The sequence below is a fragment of the Ipomoea nil genome, unplaced genomic scaffold (assembly GCF_001879475.1).
Source record: "Ipomoea nil cultivar Tokyo-kokei standard unplaced genomic scaffold, Asagao_1.1 scaffold1673, whole genome shotgun sequence".
NCBI classification, from domain to species: domain Eukaryota; kingdom Viridiplantae; phylum Streptophyta; class Magnoliopsida; order Solanales; family Convolvulaceae; genus Ipomoea; species Ipomoea nil.
The window spans coordinates 204,148-226,738 of NW_017618101.1; the positions used below are offsets into that span (position 1 = coordinate 204,148).

The 22,591-nt window shown below is 34.4% G+C and overlaps 1 protein-coding gene and 1 long non-coding RNA gene across 2 annotated transcripts; both read right to left on the bottom strand.

Moving 5' to 3' along the window:
* Positions 1-2,606: 2,606 nt before the first annotated feature.
* LOC109191533 (pathogenesis-related protein PRB1-3-like) lies at positions 2,607-8,103 on the bottom strand. Its single transcript, XM_019342171.1, has 4 exons — positions 7,998-8,103; positions 7,781-7,815; positions 7,572-7,683; positions 2,607-3,127 (listed from the first exon to the last, which is right to left on the bottom strand). The coding sequence occupies exons 1-4, from the start codon at positions 8,101-8,103 to the stop codon at positions 2,607-2,609; spliced, it is 774 nt and encodes a 257-aa protein (XP_019197716.1).
* Positions 8,104-8,152: 49 nt separating this feature from the next.
* On the bottom strand, positions 8,153-9,041 carry LOC109191537. Its single transcript, XR_002055938.1, has 3 exons — positions 8,829-9,041; positions 8,605-8,700; positions 8,153-8,216 (listed from the first exon to the last, which is right to left on the bottom strand). It is a non-coding gene; the product is annotated as an uncharacterized LOC109191537 (long non-coding RNA).
* Positions 9,042-22,591: the final 13,550 nt, after the last annotated feature.

Genomic DNA, 22,591 nt, shown 5'->3' on the forward strand with positions numbered 1-22,591 from the left:
AACAAAGCTCCAAAGATTTTGAGCTTGCAAATGTGTGGACATCATAATTTGCCAATAATTGTAATCGAGTTTCCCGTCCAATTTGGGACCCGTCCATACAATATTGAAATTTGCAGCCATATTTCACTACGGGAAATATCTCGGGGTTGAAAGGTTGACTGGCTCTGATACCAAATGTTAGATATATTAAATATAATATATTTAATATAATATATATTAAATATAATATAATATATCTATAATATATGTTAAATATAATATATCTATATATTATATTTATATATATTGAGAAGAGAGAGAGAGAGGAATAGATAATTTTATTGATGATTAGAAATGCTTGAATAACAAATCTATTTATACTAGATAAGATAATTCAAATGCTAAAATAAAGGAGTTAATGCTCCATGTAAAGCTAACATCATGGCCATGTACTGCACCTATAATTACTCCCATTATTTTTAACCAATTAACTAACTACTTGGTTTAATATTACTAATAATAATAATAATAATAATAATATTATTATTATTATTATTATAACAATATTGATCTAAAAATTGGCAATCTTCCTCTTTCGAACAGCTTCCTTTTATAGTAGATATTAAGCCTCATTTGTGATCATTAAACTTAGCCTTTTTCTTTGTTCGAATAAATCATAGCCACACACTTTTTTTTTTTTTTTTTTTTTTTTTTTTTTTGTTTCTTTGAAAGCTTCATATGTTGGCTGACTTCATTCTCCAATGCACACTGTCCACTCATTTAGACATCACATGGTCCAAAAAAAAATTAATTCTAACAACTCTAATTAATTTCTTAATTCAAAACTAATAATACCCTACTAAATAAAATACCCAATAAGGTTTAACGTGTAAATAATTTTACACTTCTAATATAATACTGGAACAGAATCCACAATACAATGTGAACCCTGGTCCATGGTATAACAGTTGCACCTCTAGGGTCTGTGTGCTTCTGGTGTCTCCTATCAAAAATGAATATATCAAGCCGGTAAAGGAGAACACTGGTTCAATAAGATTCCCAATGTTAGGTTCATAATGTCAGATTTTTTTGGTTCAATTTGTAATAATGTTTGTATCAAATCTTATTGTTAATCAATTCAACAACATACATGTGTGATAAAGTGTCTTAAATACTCATTTATTTTGATTATATTAATTGTGCTTAGGTGACTTGACAAGGAATTAATCTGTTATATATGAGGGAAACAAGACACATTTGAATCAAGTTTTGATATCACCCGAGTATGAAGATATGACTGGAAGACCTACTTTGAAGTTTTGAATGTGACCAGGCCACAATTAGTCTTTCTTCTATAAAGAGACATCAAATTTCTAGGCAAAAGTTTTACTGAATCTTAAATCCATAAATTATGTAGCTAATTAATTGAGTGCAGCATATTAAAGAGGGTTCTGCAATAAGAGAACTCTACAAGAATGAACTCACAATTAGTGGAATACCAAGTATTATGCAGGAACCCAGAAAAAAAAAAATTCGAAGAATAGCTAGCCAAAAGTAAAAGAAAAAGTTCAAAATTGAATTGAATCAACATCATATCCGTGCATGAAACAATGAAACTTGTTTCATGATAATACATTAGTGATAATATTGTAGTTTTTAAATATTTATATTTTTATCATATCAAGCCGTTAAAAGAGAAAGAAAATATATATGTTTATTCCCAAAGAGGCATTTGGAGCGGTGCAGTTCCCACAAGTCAATGTAATATATTTTAACTGCATGTCTATCTCCTCCTCCATCTCATTGTTCTCCGCCACGCCCACGCCTTCTAGCTTCTGCGGCCAGCTTTGATCCCGGCTCCTCCTTCGCTAAGGGCATAGAGGTTTCCAGGCTCCTCCTTTGATAAGGGCAACCTAAATTTGAAATTACTAATTTATTATCCCTGTACTTTACCTAACGATTGAGCAATAACACAAAATTCTAGGACTAATTTAGGACACCAAAGTCGTTTATAGTCGAGCAATAAATTATCCTTGTACTTAACACCCTTTTACCAAATTACCTAACGAAGGACAATATTGAGCGATAACACAAAATTAAGAAAAACCACTATAATCGAGACCATTGCAGTGTTGCCCGTTTTCACAAGCCAATGTTATATATTTTAACTGCATACTAACCATGCAATATAATCTCACTCTTTGCCATTTCGTAACATTGCAATAATCAACCATAATATATATCTTATATCAAATTGCCCTTCTTTTCTTAGCCTTTTCCATAATCTCTTATATGGCTAGGCAAAAGTTTCATTTACTGAAATTATGTAGTTAATTGAGTGCAGCATATTAAAGAGTGTTCTACAAGTATGATTGAACTCACAATGATGAGTCGGGATACCAAGTATTATGCACGAACCCAGACAAAAAAAATTCGAAGAATAGCTAGCCAAATGTAAAAGAAAAAGTTCAAAATTGAATTGATTCAGCATCCGTGCATGAAACAATATTTGTTTCATGATAATACATTAGTGATAATATTGTAGTTTCTAAATATTTATATATATATTTTTTTAATGCACTGTCTGCATTTTACAAGATCATACTAATCATAAAAAAAAATTGTGTTTAATATGGTTTTTCGCCCATATAGTTGCCCGGAGGGTTATAGTAGCAGATGACAAACATCCAATCAGTTTTGCACGTAACCCTAGCACAGCCAATACTCGTGCTGCCGCCCCAAACCACCTGCGTATAAGAGCGGCAATTGTTGCCGCTGGTGCAAGAATTCGATGCGTGGTCATAGTCCTTCTTCTCACCCATCCACAACTTCATGGAATCCGCCGGAGACAATTCGGCAGAGGCCACCGCAATGTTTTCCCCATACAGCCCGTTAGAGTTCTGCGGCACACAGTCAGCAGACCTCTTGGCGGCATAGGATTCGGCGATGTCTGCTAAGGTGGAATTCCAGTTAACAGGTGGAGATCCAACAGTTTGTCGGGCCGCGTTATGTGCAGCAACAAACCCTTTAACGCAATCAGAGTCACAGGCGGATTGTACGAAAGATGTTTGGGCAATGGCAGCTAAGGCAATTATGGAGATGGTGAGCTGCAGAAAAGAAAACTCCATTTCCTTTTTATTGTGATTTGCTGCAATAAAAAGGAAAAGTAAGAGGAAATGGAAAAATGTGTCTCTATCTGCAGAGATGCAATGGCCATTGGCATTGTGTTATAGGGTATTTATAGGATTGTTTGTATCCTAAAAGAATGGATTGCTTTTAATAATTTGTATGGCTTAGAAATACAAGAATAATGGTCACCTCACATATATTTATAGGTAGAGTATGTATAGGAAGAAAGTTAGGTAGGTTGAAAAAAATTTGATGTTACACTTTATCTGCTTTGCAAGTTTTTTGTTGTCATTTGGTCTCTCAGTGACATATATTGGGTGGGATAGAGGCAGAAGGGATTATACAATTTATGCAGAAAATAAGCTAGGTTTCCCCAGTCCCAATTCATTAAGATTCAAGATTAGCATAAACAGCACTCTGTCGGGAAATTTGGATACAAACATATTTCTTTTACTTTAATTTCTGATAAAGGCAGAAAGTCCAGGAAATATTCTGTTATATTTCTTATAAAGGCATACAGAAATTTTTATGCATGAAGTATGCATAATGAAATTCATAAAAATTTATGAATGTATTTAACACACAGTTTCTCATATTGAGAATGTGTTAAAATATTGAAAGCCAAAAAGTTTACTGGTTTATCTAGTATGGAAATTGACAATGAAAAGAAAGTTTTAATTTAAATCATGGACTATGATTTAAGAAGGTATGAATCTTCAGTTTAGAAGAAACATGAAAAGTTAAAAGATTAAAATCATATATGATTATTCCCCAAAGTGAATGGATATTTCTGAATGGAGGAGGTATATCAATATATGATTGTTCTACTGACAAATTATTGTGTGAACGATGGTCCACATAATTGTATGGATCATGAATATCAAATACATTTTTAATATATTAAAAATACATTATTTTTATATTGAAAGTACTTTACATACATATATAATGTACCCTTAGTATATTTAAAATATACTTTTTATTGCATGCAATCCCAAAGTTCATAAGTTTGAAATTAATATATGGCATAGCTAGGCGGCCTAATATTTAAGATTGTTGATGTGCGTATTGAGGACTACGGAGACAAAGATGCGTTATTCGTGGATTCATAGGATACTATCCAACAACACTCTCCAACTTAATTGACGTGAAGTAGGCTTAGTAACATTAAGATTATATTCTCGAATTATTAGTTCTCATCTTTTATGATTACACACTTAATTCGATAGTATTTGGAAGAAAAAATCAATGTTCGAACTAAGATTGTGATTTTGGTCTTAAAAGGTCAATTGTATGTTGCTACATCTAGAGTTAGAAATCTCAAAGGTCTAAAAATTTTGATATGTGGTGACTCTAAAATTGTAATTCAATTACTATTGTAGTTTACTAAGTTCTTAAAAATCTATAATATTAAATACTATGTACTAAATTATTAATATAGTTTAAGATTTGTAGTAATCACCCACCTTAAATATTATTTTAATTGGAAATATATTTATGTTCATAATTTTATCATAGAAATTCACACATAATAATTATTAAATAACAAAAATTTTATATATGAATAAACCTCATATAGGGTATATTTTTATAACATATTTTCCGTGCATCGCACGAGACAAATACTAGTAATAATAATAATATTATTAATTAATAATAATAATAATATTAATAATATTAATAATCCAAACAAAACTATATACAAAATAAAATGAAAATTAATAATAAAAAAATAAAAAAAAAAAAAAGGAAGAAGAAGAGGACAAAGGGGAGCCAAGGGCTCCCTTTGTAAATAATTTGGGATCATAATTACTTGCCCATCAATGTGGGCAAGTATTGAGAAGTACAAAGTTTTTTTTTTTTTTTTTTTTTTTTTTTTTTTTTTTTTGAGAAGTAAAGGAAAATTAAAAATGGAAATGAAAATTTCGATAATAATATTTTACATCATCAAATAGTAAATATATATTTTAAAAAATAGTATGCTAAATTAAAAATGAAACGAAAATATATCAATAATAATATTCTTCATCATCAAATTAAAATGGAACGAAAATTAGGTAAAAATATCACTGCATCTATATTCTAATTGACTAATTGACTTGAAAAGAAAAAAAAAAGAATAACTGACTGAAAATGAATTTAATAATACTAATTAACTCAAAATATAAAAGGAAATGAATATTAATAATTGAATGCAAATAAAAAATGATCCACAATTGACTAAAATACAAAATAAATGGTCAGATCATTGCATGTTAATTAAAAATTGGAGGAAAATATTTCTATAATAATATTCTACATTATCAATAGTAAATGCATATTTTAAACAACAGTAAAGGTAAATTAAAAATTGAATTGAAATATTTCAATAATAATATATACATCATCAATTAAAACTGGAACGAAAATTAGGTAAAAATATCACTGCATTTGATATTATAATAATTGACTAATTGACTGAAAATAAAAATAAATAATTGACTGAAAATGAATCTGATATTACTAATTGACTGAAAATATAAAAGGATAACTAATTGAGTGATATTCTACCATTATATATTTTCACCCAAGTAAACTGTCCTGATGGATTCAAGGTGGTAGCTCTAGACGAAGATAAACAAGATTGTGTTGGCACTACCAATGTCATCTACAAAGAGGTTTTAATAATATGTAAATATAATCGGTGAGATTAAGTTTTTTTTTTAATTAAATGAAAAAATTGCTATATATGTAGACAAAATACATATCTTCCATACAAATGAATAAGGATAGCAATTCATTTCTATAACGGAGTTGTTAGAGAACGGGCGCATTTGTCTAATTTATGCAAATACTAACCAATGATAAATAAAATCTTCAAAGTTATAGCACCGCATGCGTACATCTAGACATTAGCTATTAATTTGAGCAATTATTTGTACAAAATCAAGCTTTAATAACATCAAAATATATAAACGATCCAAACCGTATGCACTATATAATATTTGATGTTCTAATTTAAATAATTATATATCGATTCATATATTCTTAATATATTACAACAAATTCATTCCGTGCATCGCACGGGTGCAAATACTAGTATATATATATGGCACCTCTGGTAGACCTTAGCTTTAATGAATACATCTTTTGGAACCTGTTTTCTTTCAAACCTTAAGCTCTACCGACCACTTTCTTTATCAAATTAAAGTTTTTTAGTTGGGTTTGTCGAAAATTCACATCTTCTAACAGATAGTAAACTTTACTGGTTCATCTTACTATTATAAGATCTATTGACTTAACTTTCTTCATTTCAATTGTTGAAAGGCCCATTGATTTGTGAAGCTCTACCGCGCGTTTTAAGTTCTTCGGGAACTAGGCTTTTTTGAGTAGATCATAAGATCATCTTCTAATTTGAAGGTAGATTACTATGGTGAGTTGTGCTATTGATGGTTCTAAATGGGGTTTTCACTCAGGGAAATAGGAATGATGTTTAATTTTTTTTATGCATGTTATTAAATTCAAGTAATATTGTAATTCGCTTAGATTTAGAAAGTTAACCTCTAATTTAAAACCAACTCATGCTGGCAAATTTAGAGCAACCAATAACATTAACAATTAAAATGTGAACTAAAAGTATATAATTGTCTATGCGACGACGGATATGGTTATAAAAACTATAAACTATGGTAACGAACATTCATTGTCAACTGTAATTTAACTCATTTGACTAGAATAGTAAACTTTCTCTTGTATGTATATGCATGTGTTATACTTTAATACAATATATCACTGCTGGAAATCTGCATTTTTCCGACCACCAAAAAGTGGTCGGAAAAGGGGCATTTCCGGTCGAAAATGCAGTTTCTGACCAACTTAGCGACCACTTTATGGATTCGGAAAAAAAGCCCTAGCTATTACCGACAACTAGTCAAGGTGGTCGGAAATACCGGCTTTTTTTTGAAGTCGTCGGAACTAATAGTTGTCGGATAAGGAGAGCATATTTCCTACCATTGGTGGTCGGTAATTGGTCAGAATTATCATCCATCGGTGGTCGGTAAGATTTACCAAGAAAAAATTAAAATTTGTATTACCGACCACTACGGTGGTCGGTAAGATTTACTAACCAAAAAAAATAAAATTTAAAATTCTACAAATATCAAATGAATTTGACCTGTTACAATTGAAATTAAAATTTCAATAAATTCTACAATACAATTAACAATTTAGGGAAATAAACATTAGTCAATATTAAATTCTAGACTTATATGAAATAAACCTGTTCACACAGTGTAGCAATGATAGACACGTAGCTGAAGATAAAATCTAGCCTTAATAATTAACTCATTATGATATAATATAGCAAGTAGGAATTTAAACATACGTGTTAGGATATCTCCTGAAGATGTCTTTGATAACTATAATAGCTTCTTGGACAACATAATTTACTTTAATCTTGATCAATTCAAGCAAGACGCTGATACAACGCTCGGCAGCCTTCTCTAACTTGATGGCACATCGTCCAATAGCACGAACAGCCCTCCTGACAAAATCAACGTCTACTTCAGTAGCATATTCCTTGAACTCCAAGAGAACCTGCAAAAGTGCTTTCTTTGAGACATAGTGCCATAGGACTAAAAAAACTTACAACTTAGAATTCAAGATTCCCTTCCCCTTGTATCCTACAACTTACTTGTGGTTCTACAGATGCAGATGCATTTAAGTGTACTGAAAAATTAAACTACTTTAACTTAAACATTGGCACTTAAGAAGCACAAATTTCCCAGGAGCAAGGCCATAATAATCTTTAGTCATTCAGTCTAAAATCAGTGTATGCTTGGAGCTCACTCGACATCTTGAGAGTGGTGCCATGGATTTTGTCTGCTGCACCAGCGTAGTAACGAAAATACCCTGCTGTTGAAGGCACATCTGCATACTAAGATGTGCACTAAAGTGCGCAAATGATGCTTCCATTTTCTGGACGGTCTCACAAATACTATGATATTGCTCTTCCATATCCTTGTGCTGCTATTGCATTACTTCCCTTTCCTCACGCCACCAGTGGCTTCCAACCACACTGCTATTTCAGCCATTTCTAATTGTTTTTGCTTCAAGTGAGACACAGTTTCCTGAAAAAAAAAAAAAAGCATAATGAGACCACAAAGATTGGTGTATAACCATTATAAACTGTAAAGTGGAAAAAATTCTACTTCTACTTTTGTAGGTGTTGCAGATCAGAATATTCAAGCAAACAACATACAGTTCATTCATTCTTAATTTACACCTATTAAACCAACAACATAAATACCTTAGCATCTGCTAATGAATGAAAAATCAAAATACCCCAACATCTGTCTATACTTGGGGATGACAAAACTTCAGAACCTTACCATGTTTTCTCATGTTTCAAAAGATTAATAGTTTAGTCAAAGAAAGGAACCCCAAAAGTAATTTACAAAGTATAAGGATAAATTCAGATATTTTTTAAAAAATCGTTTAGAAGCAAATTGTATGTACCTCTACTTTGTCCCATGCTCCTTTTCTGACATCAGTTTTCAAATTTGAAACAATAGCAGAGCTAACTAACTGTCGATGCATGCCCATTTGAGTAATCTACAAATTCAAAAGTTGTGAACACCTATTTTGTTAAACTAATTAGAGAACGAAGAGATTGAATAAAAGAATAACCAACCTTTCATGAATTGTCTTGCTTCTTCTTAAAATGCTGGAAAAAAACATACCTGATTCTTGCTCATAGCCAAACAGATTAAAATGACTAGACGATGCTACTCGTCGCTCGTCGACCAAATGCTGCTACTCGGCACTCGCAACCAGAGCTCGTTGACCAGATGTCAAATTAGAAAAGCTTGCCTTTCATTGGTACTTCAACAAGCATTCTAGAATTCCATGGTGGCCCGAGAAAGAAAGCCTTACAAGACACTAGAAATCAAAGCAAACCACTATAAAAAAAATCAACAATATAAAAAGGAATACAACAATAAAACACTACACAGGCAACAACCATCTAACAAGATAATGACAAGTGAATCTCTTCTCCTCTTCACCATCATTATAATGAAAACATCATTTAAGACTTGTTTAGTCTAAAATGAATAACATTTAATTCTCAACTATCTGTATGGACTATGGAGGGCAAGCTGATAAAGCAAGAAGCTTGATTAAGGATTAAGTGATTAACTAGGTTACACTTTAAGCTTTTATTAAAGCAATTGTGAACCACAATCAACATCAAATAAATGCAAAACAATTATGAGCCCTAACAAACTTGTAATCATCTTATTTGATCTAGAACGAAACCTCCAAACCTTAATATGCAAGTTCCAATACATTACATATCTAAGCATTTAAGTGCACAACCAAAAGTCGAAGACTTGCCTTAAATGCACCAAGTGATTTGTGCGCAATTTCGACTTCACAACCAGGTCGTCTACGTAGCATTCGACCATTTTATGGAGCATATCATCAAATATTGTCTGCATATCCCGTTGGTATGTAGCACCTGCGTTTTTCAAACCAAAGGGCATTACTTTATAGTAGTAGATGCCTTTTGGTGTTCGGAATGCAGTTAAGTCTTCATCTTCCGGCGCCATGCGGATTTGATTGTAACCGGAGGAGCCATCCATGAATGACAGGATCTCATGCCCAGTCACGGCATCTATCATTAACTCCGTGATAGGAAGCGGGAAGTCATCTTTCGGGCATGCCACATTGAGGTCCCGAAAATCTACGTAGACGCGGATCTGACCGTTCTTCTTACGCACGGGCACAATACTGGATATCCAGGTTGGATATTTAACTTCACGAATGAAGCCAGCCTCAATAAGCTTATTAACTTCTGTTTTAATCGAGGGAATGAGCTCGGGGCGGAAGCGTCGTTGAGCTTGCTTGACTGGGCGACACCCTTTCTTTACTGCTAAGCGGTGCACAGCTACCTTTGGGTCTAACCCTGGCATCTCCTTATATGTCCATGCAAAGACATCAATATATTCTTTCAGCAATGTGACATAGATTTCTTCATCTTCATCGGATAGGAGTGCGCTAATGAAGATAGGACGAGGATTTTAAGGCGTTCCCAGATCAACTTCTTTTAATTCGTCCACCACGGCTCGTACCCCTTCTTCTAACTCATGGGGTGCCTCTGCCGCATCTTCTCCCTCAATCGGGGTTTCATCACATAACGTGATATGGAACGACGATGCCACCTCTTCCTGAGTAGTTGGTGGTACGTCATCACTTGAGCCTACGCTTTCCTCATTTTCTTCTTTATGTACGCGAGTGTGTACAATGATCTTCGGTTGGACTTTCAACACTTCACCGCATGAAACATGAATATATGTTTCTCGTCTCATCCGAGAAGGAATCATGCTTCTAAGCCTTTTGGGAGGTTCCACTTCAGCAGGAACATTGGCACTGTCTTTAATAACTTGGACAGCTCCAGGTCGATCATGCATTGACTTTCTCTTTAGGGCTTTAGGACTTGACCCCAGTCTATCAAAGACTGAGCGTCGAGAGTCCGCCTTACCGATTCGGTCGAAGACTGACTTCTTTTTGTCTTGCCTATTATCATTGGTAGGAGTGAGCTTTGGGTCATACTCGCTTCCCTCCGCGGAGATACAATTACTTGCAGCTCTGTTTATAAGAATTCGCACTGGTTTAGGGGGAACATAGCCCAACCCTTTGCGCGTTTGAGGTTCTTGGTGACTTGCCTTGCCTTTACCACCGGCTTCTGGGATAAGCTTTCCCAACTTCTGTGGCTCGTTGGGGTTATAGCCAGCCTTGGCTAGAAGCTTATAAGCGTTAAGGTCGAAACCCTCGGTACGTTTGGCGGGGAATATTTGGCCCACTTTATCACCACATTTCTCTTCGGATGATTTTGCTGCATTTGTTTTGAGTGTATCAATCCTTGCAAGCGGGAAGATGAGTTTTGTGTTGTGTTGATCTCCCTCTACAACTTGTTTTCCCTTTGACTTTGATTGGGAAGGTGGATCGTCATTGCTTTCCTCAATATCTTCAACAATAACTTTCCTTTTAATGTAGAACTTTGCATCCGTAAAGTAAGACTCAGCCTCTGTGAAAGGGCTTTCATCGGCGACAACCTTTTCAACTACGCCGTTCTTTTCAAACATGAGGCATTGATGCCAAGACAAGGGTACCACCCCATTTTCATGTATCCACGGCCTTCCAAGTAACAAGTTATAAGATGTCCTCGCATCTATGACATGGTAGAGGACACCTGAACTTAGGCTCCCAATTCTTAAGTCAAGTCTGATGATGCCGATTTCTCTTTGCCCTCCCTGATTGAAGCCTTGTATCATTAGACGACTTTGGGCAAGCTCATCTGTAGATATACCAAGGTCCTTCACAGCTCGGAGGGATAGGATGTTGACAGCTGAGCCTTGATGTTGGTCCCGATAGGGTGGTAAAAAGTCTAGAGGGGGGGGGGGGGGGGGTGAATATACTTTTTAAACATTTTCACAATTAATAACACTTTGGTAATTTCAACTCTAAGTAACAAGATATGAAACTTAGATGCGCAGCGGAATAATTAAAACAACCAAGTGTTACGTAAGATCAAAGAGATATATCACATGCAATATTACGGATATGCTTGCAAAGGCTCAAATAATAAGTATGCTAATTTATTCCCACATGCAAATGTGAAATCTACTAGACCGAGATGAATAAATTCGAACAGTATATAAAATGGGTCAGTCAAATATTCATCATGCAAGACAACAAAATATTTAAAGAGATGGTGCACTCAATATGTGTGTGATATCACGTGTGAATCAATGAGTGAATCCAAAAGGAATTGTGTCTGCATGCACTTGTAAAGTCACATAACCCAAACAATAATGAATAAGACGAATAGTAAATGGGTTAGTATGCATGCAATAATAAATAAAGGCAGTATGTAAATGAGAGAGGCAATTTATAGTGGTTCAGAGGTGGTGTAATCCTCCTAGTCCACTCTTCTCCTTTCACTCCAAGGAGGAAATTCACTATCTCGTTCACCCAGATACAAATAGTGAATCAAGTGCACACAGGCACTTCCCGAGTGTTTTGCACACAGCTGCACTCAATCCCGAGTATTTCGCACAAAGCTATACTCCCGAGTATCTCGCACAAAGCTATACTCCTACACCAACTAAGTGTCTTGCACCCAGCTACACTTAGCACCACCGAGCGTCTTGCACACAGCTACACTCAGCAACCACGAGTGTCTCGCACAAAGCTACACTCACGAGTGTCTCGCACAAAGCTACACTCAACAGGGTAGTGTCTTGCACAAAGCTACACTCAACCCTCTTTCTACACACAGTAGAGGTAAGTTTAAGAGAAAACAAATTTCTCTTCTAATGACTTGAAGAATCTCTCGTGTAAGCTCAAACTAGATATTTTGAATTTTTCTCTTTGTGTATTGCGTTGCCTTCTCTGCCCTGCTTCATGTCTTCAAGTCTTCTTGGTATATATAGCTGAAGAAGCTATATTACAGTTGTAGCTTCAATTAATCTTGATCGTTCATCTTGATCAGCTACACTTATTGCCAACTTGCATTGCGGTGATTTAATGCAAGAGATGGGCTTCCACAGTGAGTTTGAAAATCCTCACCTGACAAATCTTCAAAAGTCATACATATCGGCTCATCAGCTGAATCTTCTCCGAAAAATAATTACCTTATCTTGACGGATTCAAAATGATGAAATCTTCCAAAAGATTTTCTGTTGATTCTTGCTTGAGTAAAAATTATATCTTCGTCCATTTCTTCTTCTGAAATGATTTGAGATGCATAGCAAGATATTTAAATGAGAAAGAAGTTGTGTAGAAGAATTCACGTGCATCTTTCTTATCATGTCCACAAGCTTCCAAACTTGTAGTCAATTTAGTATGACATGTGTCCACATTGTAGCATGCACCCAACAAGTGTCATACTTATAAAATATGCTTCTAATGGGATTTGATCACAAGCCCAATTAGATTTGTCTTCCAAGCTTATACCACCACGCCATATTAACTTATTAGTTAATATTTCTAGATTTAATCTTTATTCCCAGAATGGCTTTAGTAGAATTTCACATTAATTCGTAGAATAATCCGAGTCTGCCCCTTGGTCGTCCCCATCAGCTCCTTAGTCGTCCCCTTCTTTATCTCTTACTTAAAAATATAGATATTGAGTGTTGAACCCATGACCTCAAACTTTAGTCACCTTGTTCTTTATCCACTTCACCACTTCAACCTTTGGTGTTTTCTAAGGTAAATAAATCTCAAATAGTAACATTCTGGATAAGTATATTTTGCTAAGAATTCGTAGACTATTATGGCTTGACTTGGGACTTAGGCTAATAGACAACTAGACTCAAAATAAAATAGGGGGTTCTAAAAAATACAAATTTGGCTCATCAAAACTATTACATATTATTCCTAACACTTGATCAACCATAATTCTTTTGAGTTTTTGCCCACGGGTGTATTATTGAGCCAAAGGAACTGGTGCACGTGGCTGTTTGACATGGCCCTTCGTCATTGATTTGCGGGCATGAGTATTTTTTGAGGTTTTCTCAAGCCAAATTTTCACTATGTGCTTTTGATGCTTCACAGGCTCAACTTTCTTCATTCTATGAGTGACAATCACCCATTTTCCTTCGGATGTGTTATCGTTCTGCCGTGGTTCTGAACTTTGACCGACAGCGTGCTTAACAATGAAGGGGAGTGGACGCTTCCGTTGTTTCCCATCTTCCTTTTCAGTACACAGCGGAGCGAACCGTCCGAGTGTAATTGAGATTTGATTCGAGCTCGCGTTAGCATCAGCGAGCTCAATTTTTCCATCCCTGGCCAGTGCCATTACTTTGTCTTTGAAGATAAAGAATTTCTCAATCGGATGACCAAGAAGACGGTGGTACTTGCAGTAATATGGGTCATCCACCCTTGTAGCTTCATCAGGACATTTCATTTCAGGCAACTCAATGAGTCTGAGTTTGAGTAGCTCATCAAACATAGGAGATACATCGGAATCCATGAAAGGATAAGTCTTCTCCTGCCTTTCTTCAATTGTCTGCCTTCTACCACCCCTTGACGGGCCAGAAAATGATCTTGACCTAGGCCTTTCAGTTGCCTTAGTGAAGACTGTCATAGGAGTAGCCTTCACATTCATCACTTCTTTCTTTTCCTGCTTTGGAAAAGGTTTGTTCCACTTTTTAACTTCTTGTTTTCCAGGTGCATTAGAGGAGCTAGGCAAGTTCAATATGTTGAGCCCTCCGCTGGCTTCGATGCTCAATTCCATGTCGTGAGCACGACTGGATAACTCCTCAAAGGACTTTGGCTTAATCCCTTGTAGGATATAGGAGAGTTCAAAGTGCATTCCTTGGATGCACATCTCAATTGCAGAACTTTGGGATATTCTTTCTTTGCAATTCAGGCATAGTTCCCTCCACCTTTCGATGTAGGCACCGACGCGTTCACCCTTCCATTGGTGAGTAGTGGTGAGTTCCAAGAAGCTTACCGTTCTCCTTGTGCTATAGAAACGGGTTAAGAACTCACGTTCCATATCATGCCAGCTATCAATGCAGCCGGGCGCAAGGTCAGTGTACCAATCAAACGCAGTTCCCTTTAATGAACGGACAAACTGCTTTACCAACAGATCGCCATAAGTCCCTGCATCATTGCATGTTTCCACAAAGTGGGCAATGTGCTGTCGGGGATCTCCCTTGCCATCGAATTGCTGGAACTTAGGAGGTTGATAGCCGTAGGGCATTTTCAATTCCTCAATTCTTTGTGTGTAGGGCTTAGCATAGGAATATGAAGGTTGGCCTTCATCCAACTTGCCTTTGATGGCCCCCATTATGTAGTCCTTCAACTGATCCACCGGTATCATGCCTTCGGTAACTTGAATAGTTTTCTCAGTTGCAGGTAAGTGGGAAGCAGCTTCTCCTACCACACGGCTAACATGAGGTGGTGGTGATTGCTGACCAACCACTTCATGCCCTTCAGGTTGCTTTCCTGGAGCACGGCTTCCTTGCTCCTCCATGATGCTTCCTACCCTATTATCGAGGGTGTTAAGCCGTTTCTCTTGAAATTGGAGAGTGACAGTCATTCCTTCCAGAGACTTAGATATTCTAGCTAATTGCTCCTCCACAGACTCTGTGTTTGTCGCCATGGCCGGCATGACGTTGTAGACATGCGACCACCCAGGTGCAACCTTCCATAATGGATGTGGCGGAGTTACGGGGGAAGTGCTCCCGCTACTAGCATTCCCTTGCATAGAAGTTGGACTGCCACCATCGGTAGCTCCCTTGGGAGAGGATGGACTTCCAGCAAAAGCAATTGCCTTTGAGGCAGCAGGGGCCTTGTCGAGCCTTCGAACCACACGTCGTGCCATGGACTGAGGTTCAGGCACTTGGACCCCCAAATCCTTTGCGCGGTTCCTTGTCAGCGGACCTTGCGTTTTCTGGGTTGTGCCAGGGCTAGCTACAGGCGTAGACTTGGACTTGGTAGCTTGGGCATAGGTCCTCCTGAACATGGGATTGTTCGATGCCATTTGATGCGCAGGTTGAGATATAGTAGTAGTAGAGAGATGAGAGGCAGAGCTGTCCCACTGGGTGTGCCAAAATATGTAAACGCGAAAAACTTGAATTGTATATATTCAAAATTCAAAGTATCGGTTACAATGAAGTATCAAGTATATATCAAACAAGAAGGGGTACAATCTCTATATATGAGAAGTCCACTGATTCTCTACTAGCAGTATGCCTATTGGAAGTGTGCCGAATTTGGAATATGCCAAATTGGAAGTGTGCCGAGTTCAGAGTATGCTGAACTTGAAGTAGTTCTTTGTTGGAAGTATGCCGAATCCGGAATATGCCGAATTGGAAGTGTGCCTAGTTCAAAGTATATTGAACTGGAAGTATGACAAGTTCGGGAGTATGCCGAACTGGAAGTATGCCGAGTTCGGGAGTATGCCGAACTGGAAGTATGCTGAGTTCGGGTGTATGCCGAACTGGAAGTAGTTCCTTGCTGAAGGGCCTCCGGAGTAATGTAGCTTGTTTTTCAATGAAGGGGTAATATGCAGCTTGATCTTCAAAGAAGGGCTTCCGGTGTTCAAGTGGCGTGTTCCTCAGCGCGGTATACGCAGTACAACTGCGGGCGTGTTCCAGACGATATCCTGGAGAGATTTCGGCAGAGCTTCGATATGCAGATTTCCAGAGCTCTAATTCTTGAAAATGAAACCACTATTTATAGTGGTGAGTGTGAGGGAAAATCTCCAACCAACTCTTAATTCCTTATTTAATTTAATTTCTTTAATTAAATTAAGGAATGTACCGGGACACCATTGTGTCCAGGTTCATGATTTCATTAAATTTCCAAATAATATCAAATATTCAAATTCCTCAAAATTATATAATCCACATATAATTTTAGTGGGCCAAGACCAAGTCAAGCCCGCTAATTAGGCAACCCCATTCATCCAAGCAGCCTGGTCCAACTCGATTAAATATTTCACCATTTCGGGCCGAACAATCCAATATCCAATTACATTTAATTAAGTAATTAAACTAATTAATTATTCAATGGGCCATTTAATAAACCCAATTAAATAAATATTAGTTCAATTAACCTAGTTAAAGTAATTAATTTAGTAATTAAATATCCACCACGGTCCCATAATATTATTTAAATTTTCAATGCTTACAGAGACGAAGGAGACGAAGATCTGCTATTGGTGGGGGAGGCGGGAAGAAGCAGCTAAAGCGACGGCTTCTATGAATACAATAGATTTGCTGTGAGAGACTCGAGTGGAATAAGAAGAAGAGAGCGGTGTCTTCAAAAAAAAAAAAAAAAAAAGAGAGCGGTGTCTTTAAAAAAAAAAAAAAAGAAAGAAAGAAAGAAAGAGAGCGGAGAATAAATTAGCTAGCCTATATATATGTGTACTGTAAAGGTATTTCCGACTACTGAATGTGGTCGGAACAACGAATATCAATTTAAAAAATTCGAATGGCGAAAATATTTCAATATTTTTTCGTCCAGCCCAATCTTTTGACGGAAAATTAAAAAAATACCACCTTTTCCGACCCTTTTTGTGGGTGGTCGGAAAAGTGGTCAGAATTTAAGCATTTTCCAGCAGTGTATATATACTAATACACATTAATTAATTGATACTAACATAAATTTTTTCTTCTGTATATTAATTTATTATATTACTACATACGTATATACATACATGTGTATAATCAACAATAAAAAAAATAAACAAAAACCTTTAAGAGACACATCAATTCAAACAAAATAAGAATAAAAAATGAGCACAAATAATGCAATCTAAATTTCGTAATGAAGTAAACCACTAATAGATAATCAAAAAGTAGACCGATGCTATATAATCTCTTTGTTTGTTTTTTTTTTTTTTTTTTTTTTGGGCTACATACTATGTAATCTCTCTATGACGTAGAATAACTTAATACCACAACTAATTAAATAACGTATGATATAAAATTTCCTATCAAAGGAATGCTGTCCAAGTTTTTTGGAGTTAATTGTAAATATTTAGATCATTTTATAGATTTAGAAAGATGGATTTAGACAACAATTATAAAAAACATTTTTTTGAAGAGACATTATCTTGTAATTAAATATCTAAGTTATAATACAAAATATGTTATATATATTTATTTAATGGACTATGTGGTCTAATGGTATCCGGGTTGGACTTTTATTTGGAAGATTGTGAGTTCGAGCCTCAGTGGAGGCGTTATTGGTTCTTTGTGTTTCAGTAGGTTGAGAAAGTATATGAACAGATACTACAATGTAATAGAGCCAGTGACACTAAAAAAAAAACAAGTATTTTATAATAAATATTATTATTTTGTTCAATACTTACACATGATAACCTACGACACGCATTTCACAACACATGAAACATGTAGGGAAAAAACTATCACTACCAAATATCAACATGTGCTTGTAAGATAACGAGTTCATATTGTTAGAATATTTTATTATAATCTTATTGTGGTCTATGTATTAAGTGGTCTGGACAATTAAAATCTCATTGTGATAGGTAATGAGAATAAAATATGTAACAGATCAGGGGTTATTATTCCCCTCTCTTTGGCTTTCAATAGGGCTATTTAAGCTACATAATTATTTGGTTTAGGGCCATTATTGCCATAATTTCAATAATCAATATTGGAATGTAAGTTATGTAATGAAGGCAATATAAAAGGGCATAACCATTTTCCTATCCTATCACAGTGAAAACCAACGTGAAAGACCAGAGGGAAAATTATTCTGAAAAACACTCTGCAAACTTGAAGAAAGAAGTTGTGAAGAAGAAAGGGTTGAAAGCTTCATCATTCTCTTATGGAATCAGGTTAATTAGTACTTTAACGCTTCCGATTAAAGTATTGGTTAAATAATTCCATGCCTATTGTTATAGTTTTAAATGTGATATAAAGAGCAAGGTTAGGTATAATGATTTACCTATTTTGTTTTGAAATTTGTGTATATATATGTGTTAATTTCAATTTGTGTATTTGTATATTTATGCGTTAATCTTGTATTGAAAGTATGTGCATACATATTATGGTTATATACATATATTAAAGTTTTGAATGGTCTCGACGGATTAAAGAATGTTTTGATGGATTAAAAATTAACAGAGTTTGAATCATCCCGTCATCGGTTAGACATCCGGTGACCGTCGGTAGCCGTTTCGTCTCCAGCCGTAAGCCCATTATTTTTTTGATGGGCCGTGAAGGGCTCTAGCCAATTTGGCTAGAGCCCTAAGCCCATTATTTTTTTTATATATTTTTATAATAATAATAATAATAATATATTATTATTATTATTATTATTATTATTATTATTATTATTATTATTATGGATGATAGTTTGAGAAGAAAAGATTTGTTGGATTCATGAATTATTATGGTTTGGTGATTCGTGGATTTGTATGGCTCTCAAATTATTATTGTTATTATTATTATTGTTGTTATTTTGTCTATTGTTGTGAGGAGCTTGTTAGTCACCAAAGTGGCCTGGCTAAGGAACAGTTAGATTAAAATAAATTATTGGTTTGGTGATTCGTGGATTTGTTTGGTTCTCAAATTACCATTGTTGTTATTTTGTCTACTGTTGTGAGGAGCTTGTTAGTCACCAAAGTAGCCTGGCTAAGGAACAATTAGATTAAAATAAATTAAAATTTTCCTACTTAAATTGTTTTTAGTCTATTAAGGATTCTGAGAGTCACCAAAGTAACCATGCATGTTATATAAAATTTGGACTAAATGAATGTTGTGTAATGGAAATAAAATTCTATTTCACTCATTAAGGATGTCTATTTTTTTTAGCTTGTTAGCTACCAAAGTGATCTGGCTAGATGGTGATAGATATTGATTAAAAATAGAATTTATTTTGCCCAAATCATTGAGATGCCTTAGATGACAATTACATTAATTATAAATTATATTGCTATGAGATTGCCCAAAGGTGAATCACTGCAAATGATTTATAATACTTAAAGAATATAATTTTAGTGCTTTGTCAAATAGCTTTGTTTATCCAAAGATGACTTGCTTATTTGACTAGTACTTGATTATATTATTATTATTATTATTATTATTATTATTATTATTATTATTATTGTTGTTGTTGTTGTTGTTGTTGTTGTTGTTGTTATTATTATTATTATTATTACTATTATTATTATTATTATTATTATTATTATTATTATTATTATTATTATTATTATTATTACTATTATTATTATTATTATTATTATTATTATTATTATTATTATTATTATTCTTTTGTGTATTGTTGGCATCTCTTAAAGTTATGAAAGTCTGAATTGTTTAAACGCTTAGCATGAAAACATTAAAGTGTAAATATGAAATTTCAGCTTTTGCTCAATTCTCGGCTTCAATTAATGCTGTTGTGAGGTTCAATGGCCTCAATTATCAAGACTGGTCCGAGCAAGTCCAATTCTACTTGGGCTTGAGTGGACTAGACCTTTCCTTAAACACAAAGGAACATGCGGCCCTCACGGACTAGACCTTTCCGCAAGAAGATACGGAATACCATGAAGGATAGATGAGGTCCAATAAAATGTGTTTAAACCTCATGAAAATTACCATGGCAGAAAATATGAGGCCGATGATGCAAAAAGTAAACATTGCATCTGAATTTTTGGAAACAGTGAAAGAGCTATCTATGTCTGAAATAGCAGATAAGTCAATTGCAGGGAATTGAACCTGATGACGGAACTAACCTCTAAGAAGTTTGATTGGTCTATAAGAATGACAAGTAATCTAAGGGTGCTAAGCATATGGAATTGAAATACTTGTCAGTTAAAGAAGAAGTACAGAATCAGTGAGTGTCAATTTGGCATATCAAAACCGAACTTATGGTCGCTGATCCTTTGACCAAAGGTTTAGCACCGAAGGTCTTCTCCTGTCATGTGGAGAGTATGGAAATTTTGGATAGAGCCTTGTTATTATTGTAATTTTGTTTTCAGTTTTATGTTATTGACTTGGTTGAATTCAATTAAATATCTCTGTTTGCACCTATGGTTGTCAGTATTGAGATTAAAGTTGACCTATGATGCATGGAAGGGAACATATTGTTCAAGTAACGTGCGACCGCCATGATCTAGCTAAACTTTAATTTAAGTAAAAGTTCATTGATGTTTTGGGATATTTTGCGAATTAAAGTTATCCTAGTCCGATCCATCAATGATACACATGAACCAAGTGGGAGAATATTAGAATATTTTATTCTTATATTTCTGTGGTCCATGTATTAAGTGGTTTGGACAATTAAAATTCTATTGTGATAGGTAATGGGAATAAAATATGTAACAGATCAAGGGTTATTATTCTCCTCTCTTTGGCTTTCAATTGGGTTATTTAAGCCTACTTAATTATTTGGTTTATGGCCATTATTGCCATAATTCCAATAATCAATATTGGAATGTAAGTTATGTATAGAAGGCAATATAAAAGGGCATAAGCATTTTCCTATCCTATCACTGTGAAAACTAACGTGAAAGACCAGAGGGAAAAGTATTCTGAAAAACACTCTGCAAACTTGAAGAAAGAAGTTGTGAAGAAGAAAGGATTGAAAGATTCATCATTCTCTCATGGAATCAGGTTAGTACTTTAATGCTCCCGATTAAAGTATTGGTTAAATCATTCCATACCTATTGTTATAGTTTTACACATAGTACAACAAATATTCCAGTCATATACACAGCAAGACAAAACTAAAGCTTCCTACTAAACCATAATCTCATTGCATGATGAATCCCTCTATGCTACCACCAGTAAGCCAATTGCACATGACACACTACCAATAAAAAAAAAAAGAAAAAAAAAAGACATGTACTAAAGAGAAGACAATGCCAGTGTTACCAAAAAGAGAATTAAGAAGAATTAGAGAAATTTAAATCGAAAGTAGTATTTACTTAGACTATCGCTTTTAGACTAAATATTTTGACTAGCGTTATTACAAAGTTGCAAACATTTATTTTAGTGACATTTATTAATTAATCTCTCATCATATTATCTAGCATTTATATACTTTAAATTACCGATTTAAATAAACAAATTCAACATTTATTTACCTATGCATGAATATCTCTTATATAATATTGTATTGATATACTTTGAAGTACTTATTTAAAAATAATCATTGGGCATTATCCTATTCGCGCAAACCGCGTAAAAAACAAGTTAATAATATATTCATGAAACTGTTGATACAAACCAATGAAAAATGTTAGACCTATTTGCCAACTTAGTTTATAAATTTTAATTGTATAAATGAAAATCAAGCAAGGATAACATCAGAACACATAATTTATATAACTCATTTCATCAATTGCACTATATAATATTCGTTCTTATAATTTATATAATTTTATATGAATCCAAATATTTTGAAAATATTATAATTGCACGGGTATCATACTATCTAGTACCTTATTAAAACTAAAAAACACATAAATAAATGATTTTTAATAATTTTTTAAATAAAAACTTATATGGTTTAAAAAAAAAACACATATGTATATAATTTTTTTAAGCATATTATATTTAAACGTAAATCTTAATTATAATTTTTAAATATTAAATAATCTATATCTATACTATATATAAAAACAAAATCTTGGACTTAACTTCCCGCCCGAAATCCTCGGATTTTAATATATTGTTTTCTACTTTCCTATTCGTATTATTATTCTATATTAAAATTCGCATTCTAATATTGAAAAATAGTGTAATACAATTCCTAATAGAATATATTCTTTTCTACTTTTCTCTCTGTAGTATAACTAATTAACAGAAATTGATTAGTGATACCCAATAAATTAAGCTAATCATATTAACTACTTGGGGGATTTATTGACAAAAAGAGTATTCAAATCACACAACAAATTAAAGTGGAAAACTATCTCGCAATGCCCTTGTTTGACAATCAGCAGTTAGCT

What these genes read in the sequence shown, in the direction of transcription:
- LOC109191533 (XM_019342171.1), bottom strand. Translation starts at nt 8,103, where the DNA reads ATGGAAGAGCAATATCATAGTATTTGTGAGACCGTCCAGAAAATGGAA. An exon ending in GATGTGCCTTCAACAGCAGG is followed by an intron (nt 7,816 to 7,997) that starts GTATTTTCGTTA and finishes TTAATTTTTCAG; the next exon opens with TACACTTAAATGCATCTGCA. An exon ending in AGAGAAGGCTGCCGAGCGTT is followed by an intron (nt 3,128 to 7,571) that starts GTATCAGCGTCT and finishes TTTTTATTGCAG; the next exon opens with CAAATCACAATAAAAAGGAA.